This window comes from Rhea americana, unplaced genomic scaffold (assembly GCF_003343005.1).
Source record: "Rhea americana isolate MKP2758 unplaced genomic scaffold, rheAme1 scaffold_30, whole genome shotgun sequence".
In the NCBI taxonomy this organism is placed as follows: Eukaryota; Metazoa; Chordata; class Aves; order Rheiformes; family Rheidae; genus Rhea; species Rhea americana.
The window spans coordinates 1,408,121-1,419,748 of NW_028186424.1; the positions used below are offsets into that span (position 1 = coordinate 1,408,121).

Genomic DNA, 11,628 nt, shown 5'->3' on the forward strand with positions numbered 1-11,628 from the left:
TCTCCAAATGTTTCCTTCATTATAGAGTGTTGAGGACAACTTGGAATTTGGAAAAATTGAATTTGTAATCTTCTATTGTTAGAAGAGTACTGCTAGAGATTTTTACACTACTTGGCACTGATAAAACCTCAGCTGGATGTCTGTTTAATTTTGAGCATTACTCTCCAAAAAAGATGGGGACTCTTCTGGATAGAGCCAGAAGAAAGGTAACAAGAAAAGTCATGTTTTCTAGACAATTGATCAATGAAGAGAGATTGAAATGACTGAATTTGTAGCGTATGGAGAGAGAACAACAAGCCTTCAAATGTACTAACATCTGCTGCAAAAACAAAGAAAATAATCCAAGCCTGGGCTAAATATGGCAAGCGGCAATGGGCTTAAAAAGTGCAAACTGAATACCAGGTAAAATACCAGGGCAAGTGAGGCACTGGAAGGCATTGTCTGGAATTCCTGTGGACTTTCTAACACCAAMGTTTTCTTAAAAACTTCCAGATAAACTGCTGTCTGGAATGACCTGGGCTATCTAGGCTTGCTTTGGGCCTGGGGGATGCATTGGCTTCTTTCCTGTTGGGTGATTTTGACTTTTTTTCTTCTTTTTCTTCTGTAAGGTTTGAATAATAATGAAGTAAAGCCAGTATATTTTTATCCATCACAAAACATCTTCGGAAGAGTTTTCGGTTTTTTTTCCCTATCTGGCTATAAAATCCTCTTATCTGTCTGAGCACATTCTCTTTAGAGACCTGCAAATATGTAACAAGGTTTCAGAGTATGTATATATGTACTTATTTATCTTCAAAAGATTATTATTTTAGTTGGTTTTGTCTTCATTGCTAATGTCATGTACCTGAGGATATGCTTTGACTATGCTGAGAAGACGCAGACTTAAAACCTTTTGATAATGAGATCATGTTCAATTCTGGACATTGTCTTTGAATTTTGGCTTAGAGAGCCACAGACTGTTTTCTTTTTCTTTTTCTCTTTCTCTTTCTTTTTCTTTTTCTTTTTCTTTTTCTTTTTCTTTTTCCTTTTCTTTTCTTTTCTTTTCTTTTCTTTTCTTTTCTTTTCTTTTCTTTTCTTTTCTTTTCTTTTTTCTTTTCCTTTCTTTTCTTTTCTTTTCTTTTCTGCTCTTGCAGACCAACAGTGAAATGATGGGTAGTACAGGGTTCCTGTATGTTCTAAGTCTAAAGGGAAAGGGTGAATCCCAGAAGCTGTACAAAAAAATTTGGTGGAGTTTTTTCATTGCTGTTTTCACTTGTAATGTKATACACTCAAAAATTTGTAAAAGGTTTTCATGTGGAAAAAATAACTGGTAATGGATAAATGTTTGTGACGTAACATTGTCTACAGCACTTCTGCACTGCAGCAAGTGTTTTGGAAATATTTTTAGGATTTGATTAACTCAATGCGCAGATGCCATGTGTGCAGGGAAAGGTGAAATGAACAAATGGACATTCTTATTTCCGGTGTTTGGACAATTTAACAAGGTGCTCAAAAATGTAGAATATATAGGTCAGATTCTTCCTCAGTGATATTTTACTCTATTTTCTTTTCTTTTTATTGGAATTGTATAATGGTACATTTGATCTGGATCCTATTAATTAGTAGCATTATCCTTGGATCATCAGTGGAGCACTCTTACCCTGAATGACCTAATCTGATCTGCGGCTGTTGTCTTTCCCAACCTGAGGCAGAGGCTGGGGAGTAGGAATTTARTAGCCTCAGCCCTAGGCTGTTTCCTCTGAAAGCCAATGTATGAGGGGTTAAGCCATCAGCTACTACTTCAGGAAAGACCATATGGCTGAGACTGGAACAAAAGAGATAGAAATGGAACTGATACTAGTAAAATTTATGGTATAACATTTTTGCAAAATTGGAAATTTACATCTTTGAATAATTTTACAGACTTTGTCTCCAAAACCTACAGTTTTGACAACCTTAGAATTCAATATGATAACAGGAGGGAGATAAATTAGACAGTCCCTTTAATTAAAACAAATATTCTTCTGCTCCTCAGGGAGAAAAGCTGCAGGAATTTTGGAGGGAATTTTGGAATGCTGGAGATGCAAGCATTCCCAAAGGTGGAGCAGAAAACACTCCCAGTTCTCCTAGGTAAACATCAATAAGACTTGCAGGGACTGATTTCATATACCCAGGGCTCTCCCAGGACTGCTGTTCAGTGAGATTTCTTGGCGAGAAGTTTGCAAAGAAAATCTGCTCGGCCGCAGACTACTCTTTCCAGCAAACCGTCTTAGCGTAACTAGCAAGACAACAGAAAAGATGCTTTGTTATTCTACAGATCTTCTATAGTGATCATACAAGCTGAATGCAATTTCTTAATGATACGCTTTGGGAGGTGTTCTGCACTAACTAGGCATAGTGCCAGGTGACAAATTATGACAAATGTATCTTCCTTAATCCCTTCTCAATGCCCGTGCCTGCCCAGGGCCCTAAGAAACATTAGTTGYTATATTGCAGGAGTAGAAAACTCAATTACATGGATGATTTTACCACTTCTTTCACATGGTGCAAAGGTCCTAGTATAATGGTAAAATAAAAGTGYATAAACTTGCTGGCTTGACGAAGGTGAGAATCAGATGATTTATTGCCAAATTACAAGTGAACTAGCTCTGTTTATCAATGTTTTTTCCCCTGGACAGTGCCACCCTGGAAAAATACGCTGCTCATGAAAAGGTTTCATCTAATTCTAAATATCATTAAGATAGTCTGAGTGGCAGAAGGTTACTATGAACTGAAAGAGCATAGTTTTGCTTTCAGCACACTTTCCATTAAAAATGACATTTGAGATATGAAAAAAGTCACAGCACAAACCATAGGGAATATACTTGTAAAAGCACTCCAATGATCAGGCAGATCTGATCCTCAGAATAAAATATACGGCATGTGCAGATGGAGGATAGGCTTTTAAAGCACATTCAAGTATGTATAGTCCCCAAAGCATCTAGTTGCTTTTCTCTATTTTAACGTTCTAACATCTATTCTCTCTTTTTAACAATACTGGAGAACTGAACTGAATTGTTCATAAATAACTGGGGTAAGATTGTGTCACAGGCAGAGTGTGTCCTTGTCAGTCACGAAAAATACAAAAGCTAAAGTTACTAACTAAAGAAATGCAATAAAAATAATGATTTCTGTTCTGTTTCCAGTTCTGAAGACTTCTTGCAAGATATTTTGTCCTAGAAAAGAAGAAGAAATTAGGTTACATTTTCCTCACAGAAGTAATCAGCTTAAAGCAGGAGAAAGTATATCTGGAAGGTGATTGAAAGAATGAGAATATTATAGGAGAAATCTGAAGATACGATCATGAGTTCCATCCAAATGGAGTAAGGAGGGCTTATTTACCTCAGACAAACAAAACGAGCAGGACTTCTGAGAAAGTCCATGAGAAAATCCTCACCAAATCCTCCATTTCGGAAAGTGTGTGTCCATGCTGAAAGGAAAGAAGTGTGGACAGAAGCACCATAGTTGCTTGCTCACAGTTTAACCAAGGTCCAGTTCTGAGAACAGTTGTGTGTGCTTCTGTGGGGCAAGGAAATATGCCTGGCGCTGCAGCGTGCTTGCCAAGGTGCAACACTGGCTTTACAATAGGCCTGTGTTCAGACCTTCTGACAGCTGGAGGTGGAAAAAATCGACCAAAGATTAATAACTTTTGCTGCCTGTTGCCAGCTACCAGGCACACGTAGCACCTGGTCACTGCAGTAGCTCTGCACGCTCCATGGCCTGCATAGCGCTTTCTTTCACAGTACGTCCATGGTGCTCTCGGTATGAAGGTATGAAAAGCATGGGTTGTGATGTGGTTTTGATACTCGTGTGGAAGTGCGTGGTTCTTGGTATTTTCCCAGCTCTACTTGCTTCCCCAGGCAGTATTTGAGTCATTGGACAAATGGAGAACCTCATTAGAGAGGATGGATTTTGAATGCAGAGTTTGACAGCAACTRATTCAACTCCATTTGGATTTTTCCTTGAACTAAGGAGCTACCAGTGCTTACGCACTCAATGTGAGGTCACGGCCAGCATGCTAATAGATGTCCTTATTCCAGGATTTGCTCGYTGCTGTAGGTGTTTGGCTTGGATAGGTGCAGATGATGCAGAAAATTGGTGTTGGTATCTCTAGAGTGTGTGCAGAATTTTGTACAAATGTTGCTGGCTTGGAGAAGAGAATCCAAAAAGCAAACCAAGCAGTGATTCTTCTAACAGGAGAACTATTTCAGCTGTTGAGCCTTTTCATTTCAGCCTAGTGCTAGATCAGATAATGTATTACTACAGACAAGTCTCTACCTGATGCCAGCAGATGTCTGTACATGTGTATGGGAACCTTTGAGATGTTTATGGACAGAGTGGCTCATCAAGAGGATAGATAGGGCTAACAAATAAAGGATTTCATCTCCAGGAGAGTAGTACAAAGTCTGACAGACATTTTCCTTGAATCTCTGCTTAGAATTAACATGAATAGGAAAGGAAGCCAATGTGCTTGCATTGTTTGTTCTGCATCTGTCCTGGGTTCAGTATTTTCCTCCCTTTATTCTGTGGCTCTACGGGTTACTCAGATTATTTATGTGGTTCTATGGGAAGCTCAAATTTCAGAGGCATGAAGATTTCTGAAATGTCTTCCAGATAAATCTCTTGTTCGGAGAGCTTGCGACCATTTTGTTCTATATCACAGAATCGCAGAACAACTAAGGTTGGAAGGGACCTCTGGAGATCATCTAGTCAAMCCCCCCAGCTCTCGCAGTCTTTCCTCATCAGAGAGATGCTCCAGCCCTCTGATCATCCTCGTAGCCCTCCGCTGGACTCTCTCCAGTAGCTCCATGTCTCTCTTGGACTGGGGAGCCCAGAACTGGACACAGTACTGAAGATGAGGCCTCACCGGGGCTGAGTAGAGGGGCAAGATCWCCCCCCTTGACCTGCTGGCAACACTCTKCCTAATGCACCCCAGGAGACCATTGGCCTTCTTGGCCATGAGGGCACATTSCTGGCTCATGGTTAACTTGTTGTCCACCAGCACTCCCAGGTCCTTCTCTGTAGAGCTGCTTTCCAGCAAGTCAACACCCAACCTGTACTGGTGCATGGGGTTATTYTTCTCTAGGTGAATGACCCTGTCCTTGCCCTTGTTGAACTTCATGAGGTTCCTCCCCACCGATCTCTCCAGCCTCTCCAGTCCATGTCTCTTTGAATGGCAGCACAGCCTTCTGATGTTTCAGCCACTCCTTTCAGTCTGGTATCATCAGCAAACTTGCTGAGGAGACACTCTGTCCCTTCCTGCAGGTCATTGATGAAKAAGTTCTAACCAGTACTGACCCCTGTGGGACAGTGCTAGCTACAGGCCTCCAACTGGACTCCACGCCACTGATGACAACCCTCTGAGCTCTGCCTTTCAGCCAGTTCTCAGTCCCTCTCACTGTCCACTTASCTAACCCACACTTCCTGAGCTTGCCTATGAGCACATTATAGGAGACGCTGTCAAAAACGTTGCTGAAGTCAAGGTAGACAACATCCACTGCTCTGCCTTTGTCTACCCAGCTAGTCTTTCCATTACTGAAGGCTATCAGATTGGTTAAGCAGGATTTCCCCTTGGTGAATCTATGATGACTACTCCTGACCACTTTTTTCTTTCTTCCCTCCACATGCTTGGAGATGACATCCAGGATGAGCTGTTTCATCACTTTTTCAGGGACGAAGGTGAGGCTGACTGGCCTGCAGTTTCCTGGGTCCTCCTTCTTGCTCTTTTTTAAAGACTGGAGTGACACTGGCTTTCTTCCTGTCCTCAGGCACCTCTCCAGTTCTCCATGGCCTTTAAAGATGATGGAGAGTGACCTAGCAATAATATCCACCAGCTTCCTCAGCACTCGTGGGTGCATCCCACCAGGGCCCATGGATCTGTGGGTGTCAGGTTTGCCTAAATGATCTCTAACCTGATGCTCCTCGAGCAAGGGAAAGTCTTCCTTTCTCCAGACACTCTCTCTTGTCTCCAGGCTCTGGGATTCCTGAGGGCTGGCCTTAGCAGTAAAGACTGAAGCAAAGAAGGCATTCAGTAACTCTGCCTTCTCGGTATGCTTTGTCACCAGGACACCCACCACAGTCAGCAGTGGGCCCAAATTTTCCCTATCTTCCTTTTTCTACCAATGTATTTGAAGAATCAGTTGTTGRTCTTCAAACAGTGTCTCATCATCACAGAAACCAAAACCCTGTTGCCAACACCAGTGGCACAGCCAGTTGTTAACCTGGAAAATCCATTTGCTCTCCCCCCACCTCACTGTGAGGATTGAGATTAAAATCTCCTGGGCTCCCTGACCCCTTGACCACCATCCTCCGAGCTCTGAAATCCTGTTGGATGGTGCCCAATTGCCCATGGTATCATTAGCGCCCACATGGAAGAGCCGCAGAGGGTAACGGTCCGACGTATGGGCAAGCCTTGGCAGTCTTTCCGTAATGTCTCATATTTGAGCCCCCAGCAGGCAACATGCCTCTCTAGAAAAGAGGTCAGGCTGGCAAACAGGTGCCTCTCTCCCCTGCAGCAGACAGTCACCCAAAGCCATTGCTCGCTGCTTCTTTCAGGCACTCCTGCAAAGCACAGGGTCTGTTGTCCCAGCTGCTTCCCTTGTACGTGTGTGTATGTATGTATATACATACACACACACTCTCTCATACACATTATATATCTATATATATGCTATGTGTGTGTGTATATAAATATATATACACAATATATGTATAGTATGCTTCCTGCTCATGAATAAATAGAGGGTAAATAAGCTAAATATGCTTTTTAAGGGAAGGAATAGCTGTACCTCAGCGTGTTCTTTTATTGRAGCCCTAGAACACATTCTGCTTTCTGCAGGTGTTCCTTGTTTCTGTTCGGGTCTTTTCTAATTTGTACCATAGTCTCATACCTTTTCTCTGAAAATATCAAATCATCTACAGTAAGTTCTGAGCAWTCCTGGGAAGTATATTCTTACTGGTAATATCTATTTTGAAAATAAGTAAATTAAGACACAAGGAAGTTGCATTGAGTAATGTATAGAAACAGTAGGTTTCTTCCCTCCCTCACTAGCTATTAAAGAAATGGACATAGATCACCTTCCAATACAAGTTTAGATCTTCATGTATAGACATTTCTGTGCATAACAGCAATCAGAAAAATATCCATGTGGATCTACACCTACTGATAAGATTTGGCACTAGGCTGAGTAGTTCAAACAATTAGTGTCAGAATTCTGATGAAATAGGAGAATTATAACAAAAATAGAATTATAGTTTCTACAGAATAAGATAATTTCTAAATCAGCAAAAAACTCCTCTTTTTTCTCCACCCATAGGTCTATTTTTTTCTTTAATTGTTATGATTCCTCTATTTCCATAAAAGTTGGCAATCTTTTCAGTTTATATCTTCAAACTTTCTTTGGAATGATAAAGGATAGAAATGTTCTTTTCTGAAATAAGTTGTGATTCTCACATAATCCCATGATTCCAGGAGATGGAGTTTTCATAAAAAGTAGAGGGACTAGTGACCAAGTCACCAAAGTTGGCAGTGTTGCAGGTGAACGACCAGCAAATGCTCTAAGGGAGCTTGAGAAACCTTCACTGCATGAAAGAAGGGACTCTCTGGGCTAGTAGCTGCTAATTCCAAGAATATGGGGAAGATCCTTTCTATTCTTGGCACCAAAGAACTGCTGGTTACAGAGGTCTCATGTCCTGCAGATGCTGAAGTGGCACAGAGGTATTATCTGGAAACTTTACTAATCTCAGTAGCTCAGTATATGAGCTGAGTCCTGGAGACATTTGTTCAAGTATTGAACAGATTTTTTGAATAACTGCCTCACAACTTACGTTTTTCACAACAGAGAAACACTATTTTAAAAAGAAATCCAGTAATTTCATCAAATAAGTTTGTATTAAGGAAAAATTCACCTGGTAGAAATGTAAGCACTGCCAAGTCGTACAGACACAGTAAAGATTGCATTGCTATGGAAACAAAGCTAAAGATGGCTTATGCTGTGAAAAACAATTTATAAGTGACTGTGAAAAGCAAGTTTATAAGGATGACACCTTTTGAGTTGATCTTGATAGACGTGATGTAACACACATGTCTTGGGTTAGAAAGCTGTTTTTATTTAGTTTTCCACCAAGAAAGGCAACTTTCACCTCTACTCTTACAAGTCTGACATAAAAACTMTCAGTGTACATGCAGGTAGACAGACATGTGCCAGTACAGACTAAAACTTCTTCTATCAAAAACTATAGCAAAAACAAACATGGTCTCTTCATGCCCATCTAGTGAAAGAGGAACCGCTAAGTCAGGATAGAATATTGATCATAATATATTTTCCTTTATATGAGTCAAGTTATTCATTAAAGGGTAAAAAAAATCTAGTATCTAGTGTTTAAACAAAACATACTTTATAAATTTGACTAAGCTGAAACATCATACCTAGCCAAATGAAAAAATGCTCTCTAACCATAGTTTCACTAGCAGCTCTGTAGGTATGTAAGGCATGCAGTTCATTTCCTGCCAAGACTGAGAAAAATGGRTAGGTCTGAGATAATATTGCTAGTGTGCCTGAAAAAGATCTTAGCTGTCAATGTTGTAGCCGACTGCATATATATGTTTTGGCTTTTGGTCTTCTTTAAAATTTCCCAGGTAGAACTTTCGCTCTGACTCCACTTTAACTCTGAATGATGGAGGGTGCAGCGGGATACAGAACAGGATTTTCCAGAGCATCACAGTCATCAGTAAGGAACACGAGGTCCTGGAGGAATAAGAGAGAGAACAAATGTTATAAAGAGTAAGGCACAAAATAGTGAAATGTTCAGATGCTCAGGCCCTGATCTAATCTTACTGAAGTCAGGGGACAAGGTAGAGATGGAGGGGGTGAAAAGCAGAGGCTGCGTCACTCTTACTGTATCTGGACCTACCCTTCTGCAGTAGGAGATCATAATGGTGTACAGGCTCCGGGCTTTTTCCTTTAGAGCACTCACTTGAAGCACTCTCTCACATCTGGGGTATGCCACAAAGTCACGGAGTTTTGCCAACACACAGTAATTCTGAAAAAAACAAGCAAAAGAGATATTTGTAACTCTGCAGAAACACAGATTTGTGTTCATTGTCCGCCATTTAAAAATTCRTATTTTCTTTGTTGGAACCTTGAACTCCTACTTCTATGCATGTCTAATCTATGTAAACCTTTAGTTAGGAAAATTAATAATCTRTATTTCAAAACAAAAATATCTGCTCAAAATAAGTGCTTGGAAAAGTGTGTTTTGGTCAGCCAGCTTCTTTCCCTAAAGCACGTGCTTTAGGAGGGACTCATGCTTTAGGAGACATCAGTGCCAACGCAATCATACCTGCTTCTGAAGCTGGTGGAGCTACCTACAGTACAGATGTACTGTATCCACTTTAAGAGGGCTCCTCACTTAGCTGCTGAAAAGAATTATCAGAGACTCACAGACATCATTCCGGTGTTCCCATACAATAGGCAATACTGGGAGCATGAGGGATAATTTTTCTCTGAGTAATTCTCCTTCACACTTTGTGTTATCAAAGCAAAGCATAGACAGCATTAACTTCGTAACTTCCCTGTAAGGCAGCTAAATAAATATTCCAGCTCTTGTTTTAAAGCAAAGCACTGGAACTGCATTGCTTAATCTTAGTTAAAACTGAGGCTCTGGCAATTCTGGAATTAGAATCCACTGGCTCTCGGCTTGCAAAACTTCACAGTGTAATTACCTTCTGTAAAATGTGTTAGACATTTCTTGGTTTGTCTGATATTTTTTACTTGTTATTTGCTCAGCAAGGCACAGGGAACATAGGCAAAGTGTGTCACCTAYCCCAGGACACAACACCATGATATAAATTACTTGTGCAGGAGACTATCTGTCTTTGCTGAGAGATGACTACTGCTGCCTTTTCTCAGAATTATACTTCTATATCCTCCAAAATACTTTTTCTTTCTGGATTCAGCAAGCGGGTGTTTAAAAGGGGAAAACTAGCAAAATATTCCAGCACTCCCACTTATTAAAACTGTAGTGCTGGTAGTCACACGTGCTATAAAACAAAGTAAAGTGAGGTTGATCCTAAGCATTTTTCTTTTAAACTATTACTCTAGGCATTGTTGCACATTTAACTTCTGAAAAGGTGCTACCACAAATTAATAATATGCAAATGGTAATCATTTCAGATTTTCTTCRTTTTTGAATCTTTAAACAAGTATAATCTCTGAAGCTTCACATGGATTTTAGTAAGATCCAAAATGAYATTTCTTTTTGTTTTTTTCCCCCACATCTCTGGTTAATTAAGCTCTGAAAAGTTAACTTCAAACTACTCTTCTGGGGTACAGCCTAAGCAGTTATTCTCTCTTTTCATTAGTTGATTTTACTGAACAGCARTACGAAAGAAAAGTGAAAACTTACGTGTATGTCCAAATACAGCCTGGGGAGCGTCTCCACACATGGGTCCTGCAGGAAAGAAGAAAGACCACTGCAATTTTGTTTTCAGACAAATTTCTGCCAAAAACTAGCAACCCAAAGTTTCTTTGCAGGAAWAGCTTTTAGATAGACTCACCACAGGTTTGGAGATTTGTAAATCCCTAAAAGACTCCGTAATTTCTTTGCTCAGAGAGAGCACCCTCGAGTAGCAGGTCGGAGGAGCTGAGCTGACAAACAGGACAGCAGCCAGCAAAGCAATCAGCCTCAGCAGCATCTTCATCATGGGGAGTTTGTCAGAAGAAGGAGAAAGGGAGGGAAAAAAATCACTGTCAGTGGTTGTGCAGCTACTGGTGAGCTTCAATAGTTAAGTTTGACAAGTCAGCCCCCAATTAAATAGTCTCCTGCATCAATGGAAAAAAAAATGCCTGGGAGTGGTCCAAGCAGCAGCTTGCTGCCGTTTTAAATTTCCTGCCAACCTACGAGCCTGAACTCCCAGCACTTTCCTGCCCTGGAGCAGGGAAAGAAGGGAGTGAGGATAACAAAACAAACACTACATTACTCCAGAGAGAAAGCAACCTAGTGAGCATCTAAAGGAATACAAATATGTGTAATAAACAGCACAGAGTTATCAAGGGTCATAGGCCCTGACCCTGCAAGTACTTTGGCACATACCTCTTGGGATCATAATATACAGCCCTGGGACTACACAAGCTGCATAAAGAGAAGTATCGTCACAGGGCTGGTATCTGATTTTGATAGTATCGGTTAGATTGCTTATCAGACCGTTCAGCAGGCCTSAAGGGTTGCTGCTATAAAGGAAACTTCCCAAATTCACTATCTTCTTCTCTTTTCAGTCTATTACAATGCTCAGTGTTTCTTAATCAAAATAATAGCGCTTGTTGCAGCTGCTTGAAGAGACTATATATTTATATATTCATGGTCTCAAACAGATTAATACACCTCTGTAAGGCTGTCGTAAACCTATAAATACCATTTTGCTTTCCAAGTTGAATTTATGAAGCTCTGTTTTTTCAGCAGAGTCCAAAGTGAGCTGACACATCCAGATGCTGGATGYAGGTATAAAGGCTGAATGTATGTTGGTTTTAGATGTTACTTGTCCAGTAAAATGGAAGTGCCCTTGAAAGAAGAACTGGCTATGTGTTAAAAACAAAGAACCCCTCACTGCTC

At 40.6% G+C, this 11,628-nt stretch overlaps 1 protein-coding gene across 1 annotated transcript; it reads right to left on the minus strand.

The window, feature by feature from the left end:
* Window positions 1-8,140: 8,140 nt before the first annotated feature.
* On the minus strand, window positions 8,141-10,741 carry CYTL1 (cytokine like 1). The gene is made up of 4 exons (XM_085309691.1): window positions 10,577-10,741; window positions 10,426-10,470; window positions 8,932-9,060; window positions 8,141-8,765 (listed from the first exon to the last, which is right to left on the minus strand). Exons 1-4 carry the CDS (start codon window positions 10,721-10,723, stop codon window positions 8,682-8,684), a joined length of 405 nt encoding a protein of 134 aa, XP_085165817.1. The 5' UTR covers window positions 10,724-10,741; the 3' UTR covers window positions 8,141-8,681.
* Between the last annotated feature and the right edge of the window lie 887 nt (window positions 10,742-11,628).